The sequence below is a fragment of the Anoplophora glabripennis genome, unplaced genomic scaffold, assembly GCF_000390285.2.
Source record: "Anoplophora glabripennis isolate ALB-LARVAE unplaced genomic scaffold, Agla_2.0 scaffold712, whole genome shotgun sequence".
Classification (NCBI taxonomy): Eukaryota; Metazoa; Arthropoda; class Insecta; order Coleoptera; family Cerambycidae; genus Anoplophora; species Anoplophora glabripennis.
Window position 1 is genome coordinate 108238 of NW_019416960.1, and position 19498 is coordinate 127735.

Below are 19498 nucleotides of genomic sequence, written 5' to 3' on the forward strand. Positions count from 1 at the left end.
GTAGTAGTATGTACATATAAATGACTTCAATTATGAGTATCTGCATATTTATTAGATTAAATAGAGCCATTTCTTAGATTATGGTAATATAAAGTTTGAAAAGTCTATCATAACGGAGATAGGACCAAAAATACCATAATTTCGGGCAAGGATTGTTCATCTAGCAATTGATAATCTCATTTTTGCTCATTGTAGTACATTCTTTTGGCCAATTCTGTCTTAGAGATAGATCTTTCAAACCTTATATCCCTGTAATAAAGTTGGTTTGCTTCTACTTTCAATTAGTTCAAAAGTCATCGATGGAAAACCCCAAAATATTTAGGATAATTATAATTCTTTAATCAGTTGATGAGATCCTTGAATAGTATTTAGAGATTTAACCCAAACTTAAAGGTAAAGATAATGAAGCTTACCAGCAATTAGGCCATGCTTGGCCCTTTTTGCCTGCTAACTTACACTACCCTCCACCTTAACAATCACAAACATCCATGGTACGACAGGAAAATTCGAAAGAATTTTCCTGCCGCGTGCGGGATTCGAACCCACTACGGTTTTGCCGCACAGCCCTGGCTCGCCTCTGTAGGCAAGCCCTGGCCGCTTCGGCCACCGCCGCGCCTTAACCCAAACTTTGTTTAAAAATAAATACTAGAATTTGAGTACATTTTTATAATACAGTAGTATTAAAATCTACTGTACATTGTTTTAGATATTTATTTTGGACAGTACAAGATTACAACAGAGGAGGACTCTATCGTTTGGACATATCTGATATCAGCAATGGAATCAAACATGAAGTAAAAATTAAAAAGCTGTTGAATGATACTGAACTGGGTGCTTTTACTGTTGACCATACGTATTTTACCTTACTTGTATCTTACCAAAGAAGAAATACAATCATGTCTGTATCTTTAGATGGGTGTGTAAAGTACAAGAAAAACTTTATGAAATATACCTAATAATTTATTTTATTTAAGGACTGTAATCTCTGACCTAAGACCAACAGTAACGAACTCCCAATTGCAAAAAGTGATTTCTCTAGCAACAGCTAACAGAAAATTTTATTGGACTGATGGGGTTGATGTGTTCAATGAAGAGTACCACAAAGCTTATGACAGTTACTTTCACAATACCATACCTCATTTAACTAATGGCTCTTACAAGAAAGTTTTCATAAATTTACCAAGTTTTCAACCATGGCCGGTACCAATCAACCCTCCTACAAATCTTGAAGCTGTTTTTGCAAGAAATATTGCAAAAGCTAGGTGGCAGATGCCCCATTTATTAGGTGTTCAAAGTAATGTTAACTTTAATGAATACTTTGATTCAAATATAACGCGACTATATTTCAGGTAAAGGAGCATGGCAAAATTGGACATATGAAATTTCTGTAAAAGACGTTGACAATAAACAAGTTATTACATATAATAATATTAATACAACACACTTTACCATAGATAATTTAAAGGAAAATACTGAGTATGTTTTAACAGTTGCTGCTTACACAAAGTCTGGTAAAGGCCCATGGTCGTCAGAGTTTAGAGGAATTACTCTAAATCGATATAAAAATCCTATCATCCTATGGTCGGCGGCAGAAGGGCTTTTGAAATCAAATGCTGCTGGAGAGAATGTTGAAACAGTCATACATAGAAGCAAAATGAAGAAATTCCACTTTACTGACATTGCTTGGTTCAAGGACCAATTGTATTTAGTGACAAATAACTCACATGTATACTGGTACAATTTGACATCACATAAAACGGGCCAATTGGAAGATATGGAATCAGTAGGAAGCATTGCAGTCGACTGGATAGGCAAAAAACTTTATTGGTCAAATCCAAAACAGCAACTGGTTTGTATTGAAAAATTTGTAAATTCATCAACAGCAAATTAATAAATAATTCATTTACAGATTATCCGTGGCAATTTTAATGGCACTCAACAAGAACCTTTGTTAACAGTATTAGCCAAAGAAGTAAATGTCGATTCGATAAAAGCCTACATCTATTGGTCGACTGGTATTAAGCTTGAATGTGCCCATCTGAATGGAGCGGATAGAACAGAGTACCATAACGTTCAGTTTTTTTCAGGCAAACAAAGTACAAATTTGAATTTCTTTTTCATATATTTATGGATGTTTTAAAAAAATTAAAGGATGACATCCTTGTTTATTTTTATGAGGGTATGCCAGTTAAAAAGTTACAGCTGCTTTTAAGTGGAACATAGAAATGTTTTTCAATTTGCCTTTTGGCATGAACATAATACTAATGAATTGACACTGAAAAGTAACGACTTTTTCTCGCTTCACAAAAAGTTGATATAAGTTATATCATTTTGTCCTTTTCCCTCTATAAAAAAAAAAACTAGAAAATCATTTACACATTAGAGTTTAGTAATGGCAAAAATTAGAGATATCAATTATAAAAGCACATCGTTTCAATCTCAATTTTCGATTGCATTAAAAACAAAAAAAAAAACAGAAAAAAAAGGGATGCATTAGGTTTTGTCAGTTCCTCGAAGAGTTTCAAGAAAATCAGAAATATATTGATATAGTTGTACTTTAATAATAATAATAATAAGGTTTATTGACCAAAATTACAAATTATAGTTCTATAATTAGTATGGTCAATAGGTCATTGATCAGCTGAAGCTGTTCTTCCTCAAAGACCTAGAAAAATAAAATTTGTTTTTTTACATTTTTCCCAATCTATACCCAAAATAGAAACAGTATATATGAAACATTTAAAAAATATACAATGCCTTTATGTATAATATCTAACAAAAACAATAACCAAACCTGTACAAATAATCTTAACTTAAATTTAGATATATAAACTTAATATTACGTACTTACTTAACTTTGAGCACTGGTCATTAAATATATTTTTAAATATTTTTTTCTTAAATGAGGCTAAAGAGATATCTTTTAGGGAGACAGGAATGTTATTATATTCTTTTAATATCTTGTATGAATAGGAGTTTTTTAAATAGTTGTGTTTTATGTTTGGCTATAGCAGTTTTTTGACGAGTGTTTGTACTGTGAATATTTGTACAATGTTGTAATTTTCTTCCAAAGATAAAGGGGGCTTCTTTTTATTATAATTTTATGAAATAATGTTAGTGCATGTAATTTTCTACGATTTGACATATTTAACCATTCGGCTTTTTCTAATGTATGTGAAATTCTATCAAATTTTCTTATTCCATATATAAGGCATAAGCACGAATTTTGTAACTTTTGCAGGCGATTAGAATCATAAACAGAGACTTAAAACAAGAGAATCACAGAGTAATGTTTTTAATTTTATATCAAATAAATGTCTGCATTGGTATAATGTTTTTAATTTTAGATAAGACTTTTGCAGAATGAAAGAAACGTGATCGGTGAACTTTAACTTATTGTCGAATATAACACCCAGGTTTTTTGCCTTTTGTGTCGGTTGTAAAGATAGATTATCAATTTTTATCAGAGTATTATACAACAATGTTGAAAAAAACAACATAACAGATGATTTATTCGGATTAATTACTTAGCAGTGCGTTTAGGTCAGTATTAATTTCCTGTATTGCTTTTAATTCATCTTTTTTTTCAAAAAATTTATATAACTGTGTATCATCAGCATACATATGGGCCTTACAATATTGTAATACTGAAGAGAAATTGCTTGTATAGATAATTGTATATATATTATATCCCGCTCTAAACCCGGATTGTGTAGTTGGAGGAATGTAATATTTAGCAATATGATCTCGTAGTTGGTTTTCTACGATCCTTTTCAAAACTTTGGAAAGAGTAGGAAGAATGGTTATAGGGCGAAGTTCATTTAAATTTTCAGGGGAGGTAACTTTTGCTTTATTAGTACTATTCTCATACCAAAATTTGTATCTACAGCTGTTTTTGAGAAAAGTCAAAAAACATGTCTATCTATCCCCTAAAATATATTCTATCTAAGAAAGATTGTAACTTTTTAGGCTTGAATAAAAAATTTTATATAAAACACCCCACATAAGACTGAACAGGGACTCTTCCATTTAATTTTTTCCAATCGGAAACAACCTGTACAGTTCCTTTTGTTTTCATTAGTTATGGGACTGACACTGGACATGGACGAAAAATATGTATACTGGATTGTTAGAGGATCAGAAGGATCTAACCTCTACAAAGCACCGATGCAGGGTTATTGGATCGATAAAAAATACACTGCAGAAATTGTCTCTGTGTTACAACAACCAAGCATGCAAGGACCTTTGTGTTATTTTCATAAACGTCTACTTTGGCTACAGGACCATAAAAATGCTGCTATAAGCGATTTGTCAGGGAAAAATATTGCCACTATAAACGGAAAAAACATATGGGGTTTAAATATGGTGTACTTAGTGGATTCATCTTTACACATGTTACCAAGTTAGAACAAATAGTAAAATAGTTGCAGTTTGTCTTTAACCACATTACTTTCTTTCAGATAATAGTAGTCCAGGCACTAAAATCAATGTAATACCAGAAATGTTAAATAATACATCCATAAAAGTAGTTGGTTCCTCTGAATCTTTCAATGTAACTTGGAATCCTATAAAAAATGTCAACTATGGAACAGTCTTCTATGAAGTTCAGATTGATAGTCCTTCTAAGAGTGACTCAACTGTAAACTATACAACATACTAGGTATACATTTTCATATTTATTTATTTCTTTGTAGATTATAAATACAACAATTTGTTCTGTTAAATACTGGCATTATGTAAGTCCATTTACACCATTAAATGTAACTATAAGGGCTTTCACATATTGGGGTACATCACCTCAAGTACGATCAGAAATATTTTCACCCTCTTCAATACCCTCTGCACCAAGAAATTTGAGAGCTTATGTCATGTTTGAACACATTTCTCCAAATGAGGAAAAATATGTGTCTGTAATACTCAGATGGGATCAGCCACTAAACCCCAATGGACTTTTACAAGGCTTCAAAATAACATGTTGGTATATGGAGAATGATGTAAAAATAGATGTTTGTAAAAATATTGTTACCGAGTCTAATGAAACTCAGTACAAAGTTAGAGATTTGGAAAACAACAAAATGTACTACTTTGAGGTAATTTACTTTAATAATTTTAATTATTATTCAGTTGCCAATTAATAGCAAATCATTCACTGAATTTTCACTATTTATTTTAGGTCCAAGCTTTCACAGAAATCGGTTTAGGAGCAACTGCCGATCCCATTTCGATCATATCTAGTCAGGAAAAGCCATTGCCTACTCTCCTAGTTGCATCGTCAGAATCAATTTTCATCGATGATATTGACGCAAATCAGAGTCATCCTGTGATAGATACAACAGCAAATCCAATAGAACTTGCTTATTTAATGAAAGAAAATAACTTCTATTGGATAAATATTAGAAATGAATTGTTGATGTATAACACTTTAACAAAAAATCCGGTGAAGATAATTGATATTTGGGGAACACCAAAGGGGTTAACACTAGATTGGGTTGGAAGAAGTTTATACTATATTGCAACTCTCAATGAAGGTAGTGAGATGTTTATTTACAAATTAGATTTAAACCGTATTGATAAAAATGTTATCAAAAATGAGGAAGTTTTTCATACTGTGTCACATATAACATCAATTGAAGTTTCCCCTTTTACCAAAAAGTTATATTGGATTGAAACGACTGATCATATAAGGTTTCAGTTAATGCAAAGTAATATCGATGGAACTGAAATTCAGCCATTTTTCTCTCAACACAACCATAACAGGAAAGATTTAGACGGTATAAGAATTTGCAACTGTACATTTTTCCAAGAAGTCGGTCCGTCTTTCACTGTGGATCATTCAGATACCGTGACCAAGCCTCTATTTGTATTTGTCGATCCATACACTTTAAACATCATCTCAACCGATAAAGATGGTTGTATTTGTAATGTAGTAGCAAATAATACCATTATTAATAACAATTTATCTTTGGACAATTTAAAATCTGACACTGGAACTTTGTACTGGACAAATCCCTCCAAAAATTTACTTTATTTGTATAAGAAGCAAGAAGGTAACATACTATCTAAAGAAATAAACGTGTCAGACATTGATATTTTTGGGCAACATATGCAGCCTTATCCCTCAAAAGAATGCCTGAGTCCAAAACAATATAACAATTTTACAGTTTCTTTAAATTACAAAACGGCTACATCACTAAATATTTGCATGCCAGATGCAGTTATCGATGAAAACTGTAATAACTTTTCAATGGCTACAATTGCATATAATATTTCCTATAGGATATATAATAATGATGATTTAGATTGTTCCAATGTAGAAGAATGTAACGAAAAACTATCCTTTGACAAAAATGTTGATTTAGAAGGACTGAAGCCATACACAAATTATGTTGTGTCGGTATCTCTAAGTAATTACTTCACTGATGCTAATGAAGTTCTAGTTGGTTCCCCCAGTATTTTCCAAACTGCTCCAGGTGGTAAGTAAAATAGATTTTCATCTATACTTTGTTTTTTATTAATAACAACTAATTTCATAATGGCAAAAACTGAATTGATAATACAAAAACTTAGTTCAATAATAATGGAACATTCCTGATGCTTCAAATGTTTCTTTTCCGAGCTTTTCCTGTATAATTTTAAAAATACTTTTTCTTACAACTGCCATATTTTTTTAGAATACCAAGTCCTTGTTTAAAAAAACGATAACTTTGAAGACATAGAAAAAGTTGGGACTTGCTTTCATTTGTGTTTCGATTTTTTCTTTAACTAAAATTATACAAAAAGTTAAAAACTGTTGTTGAAAAACTCCTCTATCTTGAAAAAAGTATTTAAATAAAGAATGGTATAAGGAAAGTTATTATTTATGGCCAAAGAATTTATGGTCGATTTCTTAGCTTATTTTTTTATAATACCCTTAGCTTATAGAAAAATCATTTTTTTAGTCCCTTCTGAACCTCAAAATGTTACTGTACATATTATAAATCCAACTTTGGCAAGAATTAATTGGCTGCCACCGGAAGAATTGAATGGTATATTAGTGTATTATGAAATTCATTGGCAAACAGAAGGCTCCTTGTCTGGAGTAAGGCAAAAAGGCGAACAGCCAGTACCAGACACTCATTCTGAAAACAACACTATGCTTACAACACTCTTACACAAACTATCACCAAACGAAACTTACACAATATGGGTAAGAGCCTATAGCGAAACCAATGACTCCTCTAGAGATAGTGAAAAGGTACAGATAACCACTTATCCTGAACCAGCAAGTTTCATTTTGACAAATAGGACAGCTTATTCTATGAAACTTTCTTGGCAAATTATTAAACATATTAAGAATTATAGCGTAGAATATACACCAATTACATCTAACGATTGGAAACAAATCGACACAACAGAAGAGAAAAATGATAAAACTCACATTAGTATAGACGACTTGAAACCTAAAACGCAGTATAAATTCAGGCTTGTTCTTTTTTACGAGGATGATACTGAATTATATATGTGGCCATCAGATGGTAGATTTACTTTCGAAACATTAGGTACGTATATGGAGTTGTGTATTTCAAGCAAAAAGTTTCAAGTGAAATCCCCATAAAACATTAATTAATCTTTACTCACATGATTTTGGCAGAAGTAACTGAAAAATAACTCATTTTAGGTGATCGACCTAGCCCCCCTGGTATCCCATTAATTCAATATGTGAAACCAAATATATATAAAGTATGGTGGGAGGCCTCTAAAGACAATGGTGCTCCAATAGAATTGTATAAGCTAGAAGGAAAAATTCTTATATCTTACAGAAACAAAAGAAGTACCAATAGGACAGAGCCATGGTTTAATACATCCCCTTCGATAGAAATAGAAGAACCCGAATGGGAAATATTTTATAATGGAACAGGTAAATTAGACTAAACTCACTGCTTATATCATTTTTTTCTCTGATGAGGGCGCAATAATCCAAAACAGTGATAAACAAATAAATGTTTGTACTAAATTCATAAGTACCTACTCTAATTTATCTTTTCATAATTTCTATTTAAGCTTACAAAATAAAAATTATGAACTTTTACAGATACCTCTTGGATAATGGAAGGCTTAGATGACAAACAGAAATATGCTTTTCGTGTGTCTGCCTTGAATTCATACGGATGGAGCGACACAAGTGAAGAGAGTAATGAATTTGATCTAAATGAAGCTGCGAGAATGGCGGAAAAAGAAAATCCAATGAAATTAATACTTGTAGCTACAACGGTGCCTATATCTATATGTGTTATTCTAGTCACAGCATTCTGTTATGGTAAGTTATTGAAAAATTTACATTATAATCACATTAATTTGAAAAAAAAATAGTTATGTGCTCTGGAAAGCGGAAGCCAAAGAAAGTACCGCAGTTGGTGTCCATTCCTAGAGCTCCAGATGTAGAACTGGCTACGTTAAGGGAATTGCCACGAAGAGGAGTCCATAATACAAATGTTCTTTATGTGTCAGCTCAACAACCTCCAGAAGAAATAACCCTGTTGCCACATATAAGAAGGTAGAATAGTCTTATCTGAATTGAAATGATGTATAGTACTAATAAATTTTAGAGATCAAATAACATTAACAAAATTCTTGGGAAGTGGCGCATTTGGGGAAGTATTTGAGGGCAAAGCTAAAGGAATTGAAAATAGCAATGAAGATACGAAAGTTGCTATAAAGGTAAGTTTTTATCCACTGCAAGTGCTTAACAATTATTGCATTAACATTTACAGACCTTAAAAAAAGGTGCATCAGATCAAGAGAAGAGTGAATTCCTTCAAGAAGCTCAACTTATGAGTCACTTTAAACACAAACATATTCTACAACTTCTTGGAGTTTGTCTTGACAATGACCCACACTTCATTATAATGGAGCTTATGCAAGGGGGAGACTTACTTACATATCTAAGAGATTCCCGTAATCCATCAGTGAGTAAAACAGATAAAAATTGCATTGAAATAAAATTCATAATAGCTGTCTTTTTAAGTAACAAGCGAACAATCAAACAAGCATAGCTTTGTATCCTAACATAAACGATTTTTTTTAAGTGAAATTGAAACACTATCTTATAGGAGAATATGAAAATTAAAAAAACTTCAAAAAAATCTTAAAACAATAAATCTACATTAATGTAGATATTTTTTAAAACTATTTTAAATTATTTATATCACTTCATTATAGCAATTATGTAAAGTATTTTTCAATACACGTTCCTCAAAATTAATATTTCTATATTCAATTATAAATTTTAAATCTGTTACAGACAAATACTCCTACATTGAATCTAATGGAACTCCTGAAAATGTGCGTAGATGTGTCGAAAGGATGTAAATATTTGGAAGAAATGCATTTTGTTCACAGAGATCTAGCTTGTCGAAACTGTCTTGTGTCGTCTACAGAAACTGAATCAAGACTAGTAAAGATAGGAGACTTTGGTTTAGCTAGAGACATTTACAAGAACGATTACTATCGAAAAGAAGGAGAAGGCCTTCTACCAGTCAGATGGATGGCGCCAGAATCCTTAGTTGATGGTGTTTTTACTAGTCAGTCCGATGTTTGGGCTTTTGGAGTGCTTTTATGGGAAATCATGACGTTGGGACAACAACCTTATCCGGCTAGGGCCAATCTGGAGGTGCTGCACTATGTCAGGAGAGGTGGGCGATTGGGAAAACCAACTGACTGTCCAGAAGAATTGTAAGTTTGACGAACTAGTTTAGTAATGATTTTATTATTTACTATGAATAAATATAATAATCATTTTTAGCCTATTTAAAAAAAAAACAGAAAAATTAATAATGCATTCTAAAATCTACAGAATATGGCATGTAAGATTCCCAATGGCATTTTGACTAATGATATTGTGCAGACTATACATGCCTCGTCCAGCATTGAATTACATTTCCAATATTTAGTAAAAAGCTAATCTTTTTCGTCAGAGCTATCACCAGACATAGGACAGTTTGAACTTATTAGTTCTCATTATTAGTACGTCATTTAGCCATTTGGACTGAACAAAAAAAGGAAACTGTCAGATTTGACAGATATAGTTTTTTGAAACATAAACTGCAAAAGAGATTATTGTGTCGTGAAGAATTATCTACTCTCTGTGTGAAATATTTCTGGCTAGGCAAAACTAAAATTCTAAAATCAACCCTTTGACTGATTCTTTTGAGTTATTTATCATTATTTTTTTAATGTGACAGAAATACCCAAACAAATAAAAAATTACTGAAAATTCGCTAATTATTAATTACAGACAACATTCTGTCATCCTGGAAATAAAAAATGGCCAAAAGATTTTCATCATTTTCTTTTTAAACATTCTCCAATTTGATAAACTAAATTCTTATGCAACTGATGTGATGTAAATTAAATCCTGTGATTAAGTAAGATGTTCTACAAATTATATATATATTTTTTAATTTCGTTTCCTTATTCAAATGTTACCTTATTTAAAGATTTTTTTAATGGGATAAAAAATAAATTAATTATTCAGGAAAAATGTCACAAAATTCGGTAATCGTTTCATAAAAAGTCTGATATTTCCTAAGTAAAGGTATATACAGGGTGAGAAAGTAAAATAACTCCTTTGTTACCCATAATACAGAAAAAAAGTTTATATAAAGGTTGTACAGAATCAAAAAACCTAACCTACAAAATTAATTTGAAACATACAGGGCGATGAGTAAAACCGCGACACGCCAAATATTACATTTTTTAAATGGAACACCCAGTATATTTTTAAACATATGGATTTCCGAGAAAATTCTATATTTGGCAATATAAACAGTTTAACATTTTAGTGCGGGATTGCCAATAAGTTATGTAGAAAATTCTTCGAATTTTGGAAAAAACATGGCCTCGAAGAAGCTGTATTAACTTTCAGCTACTAACACTTGGAACAAAATAATTAGACAGAGTTATAGGCAAATGTTAGACAAAGGCTCCTATATTAGCTAATATCCATATTTTATACAGGGCATTTTTATAATATGATCATTTTTAGAAAGTTTAAATTTGATTTTCTAAAATTTTTCAAATGGTACACCCTGTATTATTTTATTGTTCTATTTTATTCACATATCGGTCCACTTCACCTTTTATTAAGCATGTTCTATATCTAAAATTGTTAGTTTTTAAGATTAGCAACATTTCTGAAAAAACTTAATTTTTATTATTTCATAGAATACCACAAATAAATAATAAATAATAAAATTAACTCAAAATGGAATAANAGCCTACTTAAAAAAAACAGAAAAATTAATAATAAATTCTAAAATCTACAGAATCTGGCACTTAAGACTCCCAATGACATTTTAACTAATGATATTGTGCAGACTATGCATGCCCCGTCCAGCAATGAATTACATTCCCAATATTTAGTAAAAAGCTAATCTTTTTCATCAGAGCAGTCACCAGACATAGGCCAGTTTGAACTTATTAGTTCTCATTAGTATGTCATTTAGCCATCTCGACTGAACAAAAAAAGGAAACTGTCACATTTGACAGGCAGTTTTTCGAAACATAAAGTGTATAAAGTGATTATTGTGCCGTGATCTACTCTCTCAGTGTGACTGATTCTTTTGAGTTATTTATTATCATTATTCTTTTGAGTTATTTATTATTATTTTTTTAATGTGGCAGAAATAATAGCCAAACAAAAAATTACTGAAAATCCACTAATAATTAATTACAGACAACATTCTGTCATCCTGGAAACAAAAAATGGCCAACTTTTTTCCTATTCATTTACTTCCTAAAATCGATCATTTATCAATTATTATAAATTTTATTTATTGGTTCTGTGCAAGAACAACAGTATACTTAATCTCTTCGTTATGAGTTTTCATCATTTTCTTTTCAAACATTTTCCAATTTGATAAACTAAATTCATATGCAACTGATGTGATGTGAATTAAATCCTGTGACTAACTAAGATGCTCTACAAATTATATATATTTTTTTAATAATGCTGTTTCGTTATTCAAATGTTACCTTATTTACAGATTTTTTTTTTTGATGTAAAAAATAAATTAACTATTCAGGAAAAATGTCAAAAAATTCGGTAATCGTTTCATAAAAAGTCTGATATTTCTTAAAAGGGTGAGCCATTAGTATGAGAAAGTAAAATAACACCCTTGTTACTCATAATACTGAAAAAGAGTTTATATAAAAGTTGTACAGAATCAAGAAACTTAAACTACAAAATTAATTTGAAACATACAAGGAACACCCAGTATATTTTTTAAACATATGGATTTCCGAGAAAATTCTATATATGTCAATATAAACAGTTTAACATTTTAGTCCGGGATTGCCAAGTTATGTAGAAAATTCTTCCAACTTTGGAAAAAACATGACCTGGAAGAAGCTGTATTAACTTTCAGCTACTAACTCTTGGAACAAAATAATTAGACAGAGTTATAGGCAAATGTAGGATAAAGGCTATTCGGTGTTGCACAATTTTTATGTTCCCAGTACAGAAAAACAGTTTTACATAATGCCAAATGGAACCCTCACCGTTCTCCGCCGATGGCTTGTACTAAATTAAAATATGTTTATTTATCTCTAAGAAAATGTCAGTGGAAATGTTAACTGGCACATCCTGTATATAATATTTCTTCAGGTACAAACTCATGCTGAAGTGTTGGGAGTTTGAAGCAGAAAACCGTCCAACATTTAAATTTTGCTTAAGTGTACTGGAAAACCTGCATCAAGACCTATTAAGGAATCCTACCACAGGCGCTCATGAAGGGCAGTACATAAGCACTGTGCTTGAACGTGAGTACAGAAGTTTAAAAGAAGTGCATAATTCATTTTAATGTGAATGATTTCATTAAAATTAATGTTTCATCAGCATGTTTTAACAAAATGCATGTGCTCATTTTCAGTTTTTTCTGGGATATCAAATGCAACATATTATCTAGATGAAAATTTTAATGATCCAGGTAATTTAATGCAATATCAGTCATAGATTTCCTTCAGGGACAGAGAACATTCCTGTGAAGAACAAAGCCAAAAAACGAACTGTTCCTACTAGAAAATCAAATTGAGAGCAGAAAAGGAGAACATTCTTGCCGAGATTGAGGTCGAGAGCAAAACGTTCTTCTAAATGTCTTCCTGAGAACTAAAAGCCTGGAGCAGTGATATTCCACCGAAGAAAAAAATATCATTTAAATCGTTCAGTTCGTCACTATGTTCTCAGGAACAAACATACAAAGAACGAGTTTTCGATTTTGTTCAGCAAAGTTCCCAGTCCCTGATTTCATCTCTGTAACTATAAAAGGTGCTGCAGTATTTTACAAACAAAACTACACTACAGGTGATTCTCTCTAACCAAAAATATAAAAAATTCATAGGAAGTCTGCAAACGGTTTACTTTTAATAAACGAGATGATAGTTTTACTTTTTTAGTTGTTTTTATTTATTTTGCACATATTTTAAGATGATCCATTCGAATTCGATATTTCGCCCTTCCACAAATAAGATCCACTTCTTATTTGTGGAAGGGCGAAATGGGCGGTGACTATTAGACGCCTTCACTATACCCATCCTTGTCTATCACATGGATTTCTATGGCTTACTTTATCGCTCTCACGTAACTTCAGATAGACCATCGGTACTTTCCTACCTGGTATTGAACACTATTTTGAGAATCAAAATATACGAATTATCATTCGAAATAATCTACAAAGTGATACTTATTTTAGAACCACGAGCCCTAGAGAACCTTCAAATTTCTTTATTGCGGCAACATTGACTTCGCTATTTGTAAAAAAGTTCATATAAACTTTTTAATTATTTTTGTCCAAAGAATCACCTTTGCAATTTTGTCAATGGGATATAGCAACACCTTCCATATTCAAATCTATTACAAATTCAATTAAACTTGTATTTCTTATTTAAGGAAACTCGTGGAAAAACGAAGCTGAAGATGAATCAAGCAAGGAAAAAACACCATTCTTGCAACGGGAAAAAAATTATTCAGCAAAAAATGTACCAAAATATTTAGAATTGGTTTATGACCCTGATCCCGAGGAAAATGATGGCTATGAAATTCCAAATCTAATGACAGAACAAAATTCATCAGAGATTGTGACTGAACAAAATGATTCTGATTCAGAAAACAACAACAGTTTAAAAACAAATGAGGACCGCAATGACAATAACACTCTGAAAAATTTCACTGAATCAGAAAAAGCTGAGATATCATGATATATTTGTTAAAAATATATTTTATTTATTGCTGTGGCCTTGATAAGTGCAAATTTGTATAAATTACTTATAGTTAGTAGTTCTTTTATTGTTATTAACTTTTTGTTTACCAAGAAATGCATATCAAAAATGTGTATGAAATATACAAAAATCTTGTATACTGTTTGCTTTTTTTATTAATGACATTCAGATTAGTGTAGGATCTGAGAATTGGTATCTATTTAAAAAAAAATCTTCTGAATTTAATTTAATAATCATAATTTCATAAAACTTAAAATATTACTATTTTCATTAAGTCAAAAGAAAGTAAATAATGATATTATAGATGTGGTTATCACCACAATAGATATTAATTTTTTTCATTTCTTTGTAATGAAATGTATACGATAGTGAAATGTCACACTTCCAGTATTTTTTTATTTTGTTCTCCCTATATTTTAAATTTGATACAAATTCTTATATAACTGTATTTATTTATAATTTAAAATGTATATTTTGTAAATAGAAATTTATGTGATTTAATAAGACTCCATAAATAAATATATATTAATTAGGATTATTCACTTTCTTAGGATTATCCAATAACCTGTTTTACATTCATAAACCTGATAAATTATTTCAAATATTGGCTAATTTAGTGACCAAATTTGGCTCAACCATGTTAACAGCAAACCACAAATTATATTAAACTTATAACTGAGCCTAATGCACTACTAAAAATGGGTCACAATTTCAAAGTTGATTTTTTCACAAACGGCTATTCTGATTTTGTTTATTTTTTTAAATTATAGGTTTCTTCTTCACTGAAATTCCTAGGGTTTTATTTAAATTTAAGTATTCAAAACATACAGGATGAGAGAAAAATGTTTTTCTCCAAAATTTGATTTCCCTGTGCCTAGCCACGTTAGAGAATATATACAGTACTCAAATTGTATTATCAATTTTTTTGAAAAATTTGTTGTTTTTCGCATTATATCTATTATTATTTAAAATACAATGATAAATGCCACTAAAAATCCTCAAAATTGGCCAATTTTTAGATTAGAACCAATTTCCAATACATTGGCCAATTTTTGAGACAATCAATCGATCAATTTATTGGGCCAAAATCTGGTAAATATAAAACAAGTTTACATGTAATACAAACAAAAATTTCAGTAGGTAAATCGTAGAAGAAATTTACAAGAAATAGTCATAATTCATTATATTTTGGTATCGTAAAATGAAATGACTTGAAATCGTGTGGTGAAATAATAATTTGTATTAAAATACTTCCTATTGTCTAATTAACGCTATAATAGGGAGAGTGATGTTTTTTTATCTTATTTTCTTCATTTTATTATACAGAGTGTTCTGAAAGTCCATCAGAACACTCCGAAAGGTGATTCTATGGATTAAAATAATACCAGTATGTAATGAAAATTTTTTTCGAATTGTCAAGTTACATTATGCGCCGCTAGAGGCCACTTTATCTAGAACTCAAAATTTGTTTTGTTCATAACTTTTTTCTCTTGCTAGATATCACAGAAATTTAAACATTAATGAAAAGAGAAACAATATCAGAAAAAATGATGTACCCTTTATTCAAACCGATAAATGTAACCATTTACCAGGAAATTGCTGTTAATGTGTTATTAACATCAAATATTTGATTAATCTTTCTGTAATTAATCAAGTTACCATGCTATAAATAAATGTCATTAGTAATTTTGGTGTTATGAATTGTAATAAAAATTGTTTAAAGCAGGTATTTTTTACCACAATTTTTTTTCGGCCCTGTAATACCATTGTGAAAAAATAAAATGAGGATAATGAATTTACTAATAATATTTTATTTACTAACCAAGCTGGTTTTACAAGAGAAGGTATTACAGCATGGCAACTTGATTAATTGAGAAAGAATTATCAAAAATTTGATCTTTAATAAAACTTTAATAGCGATTTCCTGCTAAACAGTTACATTTATCGGCTTGAATAAAGAGTACATAATTTTTTCTGTTATTGTGTCTCTTTTCAATAATGTTTAAATTTATGTGATGCCTAGCAAGAGAAAAAAATTATAAACAAAACAAATTTTGTGTTCTAAGTAAAGTGCCCTATAGCGGTACATATTGAAACTTTTCTTTGACTGATCCAATAGAGTTTCATCCACTTAGTGGCTGTGCCAAATGAGAAACTAATCAAACTTGAATTAAATAAGTCATTTAAATAGAAAAATAAAAAAATTGAACTTTGACAAGCTGTAACTTGTAAACAATTGACAATTCGAAAAAATTTTCATTGCATACTGCTATTATTTTAATCTGTAGAATCATCTCCTGGAATTTCCTGACGGACTTTCAGAACACCCTGTATATTAAACATCAAATCCTATAAAATATGATTAGCTAGTAGTGTTTAAATTTATTTTTTATGTACTTTAGGGGTCATTTGAAGTCATAATGAGGCAACACAAAAATTACCTTGTTTAGGCAGCAAACAATAACAAAATAAGAAAATGGGGAGGAGAACTTGAAGGCAATTTCGGAGAATGTATAGAATCCCAGTAACTACTAGTTATCTAAAAATGAAAGGATTTAATACTGTTTCATAAAATAGATTTTTTTTGCATAATTGTCCAATGACTTGAAATAAACATTGAATGTGTACTACGTTTCAGATCATTCCAATGTGGAGTAACCTAAAAAACATACTATGATATTTTTTTTAACACACTGAAAAGATATTCCCTAAAGTCCAAAGAGACATTAGGACAAAGAGACATTTTTATAAGCAAAGTCTGTTTGTAATAATAACAAAAATGGCAAGCTTTTAAATTCTCCAGGAAAAAGTTTGATGAATTTGTGCATTGAATCAAAATATCACTAACGAATTTGATGGACCAACGACACAATTAAAAAAAATGCTTTGTTAGTTTTTAATTTTCTTTCAACTTCACTAATTCGATAAATAATTAAAAAACTAAAATTATGTCACAAATAAATAACTTCAGATATTAATTCCATTTATACAAAGCCAGGATCAGCGTTGCCAGATATCCCGATTTTGGCGGGACATCCCGCTTTTTAAGCCAAAATTAAATGTCCCGCGCGGGACAGGCTCGGTCCCGCTTTTCCCGCTCTGGTTTTTTTTTCTTTAGGCGTCAATTATTTTCTCCTTTTTTTTTTAGACATCGATTTATTTTGAGGACAATTTGTTTCCTAGATATCCTGAGAACTTTTTTTTTTTTGTAGACATCAAGAATCCTGCTTTTTTGTTCAAAGTTTCAAAATCCCGCTTTGCCCGAAAAAAAATCTGGCAACACTAGCCAGGATATTTGAAAAGTTAATAAATCCAAAAGCAAAAATTTTTTTAACATCTACAGACTTACCACTTTGATACGATGAAAACTTTTATGGAACCACTGCTCCCACTGATAGCTCCTCTGTTTATAAAAGCTGATGCATGCCTATTTGGAAATCAAGCACATAAAGATGTGCAGTTAACTAGCTTTCATATGTTACCGCCATGTCCATTAATTGATTGTTACTGTATCAACGTCCATTTTAGTATGTTTATTTGCACTTGTTAACACACACCAAAGGCACACTGTCCTTTCACAAAAAGAAAACAGTTAAAATAAGAATCTAGAAAAATAAACAAATTCTGTAGAACTGATTATTACCTGATACTGGACTAGCAATTTTTCTACTAAACACTAAAAACAGGTCAAAACGGATGCAAATATTGACCTCGTTTTATATAGTATGTAAAATTATAACATTTAACAATTTTAATTATATTTAAGCACCATTTTACAGTTACAATCATTTTAATAATTAAAAATGTTTATTATTAATTCAACCTAAATGCCATTAAAATATTTTCTCCAAATTTGTAAATTCCTTTTAATCACAAATTGCATATCGACGCTTTAGTACGAAAACATGCTATCTCATGCTATCTCAAATTAAGCTTGGAAAACATGCTAGCTCAGATGTTAAATATTCCTTACTTTTTGAAAAATATATTATACAGGGTGGTGCAATGGGTATTGACAATTTTTGAGATGCCACTGTCCTAATATGAGTAAAGTGGAGGGGGAATTCAACCGCTTAAAATATTCCGCATGTAATGCCATTTAGTAGCCATGGATACGTGGCCAGTGAACCAACGCAGCTTTTGCATTAAGGCGTATCACCGATCAGAGTCCGTTATTGAGGTGCAATGACAGTTTCGGCGTGAATATAACATTCCAAGGCGTTGTAGAATTCCTTTGCGCAACACAATTTTGCGGTGGGTTGCCAAGTTTCGTGATCATGGATGTGCAAAAAATGAATTTGTCGGTTCTAATAAAGATAGGAGATGCTGCTACGAGTTACAGAAAATTTTCAATCACAACTTCAGGAATGTTTAGAAAAACATGGTGGCCATTTAAGACATTATTTTCAAAAAATAATTTTCGTTGTAAAACTGCATTATATGTGTAATAAAAATATATCTTTTTAACATTGGTCGTTTCATTCGTATATCCATAATAACACTAAAAACCATCAATACCCATTGCACCACCCTGTATAAGTTTATTATAAATGCACGGTTTCAATCATTCCAATTTTTTTTCAATCCAAGCTAGTATGTTTTTCAAGTTTAATTTGAGATAGCATGTTTTCCAACTGAAATTTGAGATAGCATGTTTGCCAACCGAAATCTGAGATAGCATGTTTTCGTACTAAAGCGTCAATAAGTCAAACTTTACCTGATGATAGAACACCTCAAAAGAAAAAAAAATCATATAAACATAGGTCATAGAACTCTGTTTTTGAGATGTTGCATAAAATAAAAAAAATATAATAACATTCATTTAAATACTTATCTCTTAAAATATTTGATGTAGATTGATGAAACTTGAGTTAACTAACTAAAAATATACTAAATTGCTACACAAATCCGTTAACCAGTGGTGGAGATGCTGGGAGTTACCTTTCCTATCATCAGAATTTTGAGACTACTCAATATTTCGTGGATGGCATGTGCATTTAATTCCAGTTGGTGTTTCTAAGATATCTTGTATTTTATTCGAAAATTGAGTCACTTTATTTTTAAAAAATTAAAATAATCTTTCCACATAAATAAAAAATAACTCCAAAATTATCTGATTCACAAAAAAATATAGTTTGAAGTAAAATTTTAGCATTTGAGAGTATTTGTTTCCTTCACGTCATGTTGGGAGATAAACATCACAGTTCATGTTAAAATCTATTTTTTTTCTCTCGCACATAGTAAA

General features: G+C 30.7%; 1 protein-coding gene across 1 annotated transcript in view; it reads left to right on the forward strand.

The window, feature by feature from the left end:
- LOC108911444 (proto-oncogene tyrosine-protein kinase ROS) overlaps positions 1-14676 on the forward strand; it is an 84181-nt gene extending 69505 nt beyond the window's left edge. Inside the window, exons 9-25 of the mRNA XM_018716383.1 lie at positions 707-916; positions 975-1294; positions 1350-1849; positions 1910-2096; positions 4082-4402; positions 4461-4639; positions 4695-5090; positions 5174-6473; positions 6939-7538; positions 7658-7897; positions 8072-8296; positions 8350-8533; positions 8586-8697; positions 8751-8945; positions 9281-9711; positions 12644-12798; positions 13925-14676. Of these exons, the coding sequence (XP_018571899.1) occupies positions 707-916; positions 975-1294; positions 1350-1849; positions 1910-2096; positions 4082-4402; positions 4461-4639; positions 4695-5090; positions 5174-6473; positions 6939-7538; positions 7658-7897; positions 8072-8296; positions 8350-8533; positions 8586-8697; positions 8751-8945; positions 9281-9711; positions 12644-12798; positions 13925-14232 (5863 nt within the window). The 3' untranslated portion in view covers positions 14233-14676. The remainder of the gene's footprint in view (positions 1-706; positions 917-974; positions 1295-1349; positions 1850-1909; positions 2097-4081; positions 4403-4460; positions 4640-4694; positions 5091-5173; positions 6474-6938; positions 7539-7657; positions 7898-8071; positions 8297-8349; positions 8534-8585; positions 8698-8750; positions 8946-9280; positions 9712-12643; positions 12799-13924) is intronic.
- The last annotated feature ends 4822 nt before the right edge of the window (positions 14677-19498 follow it).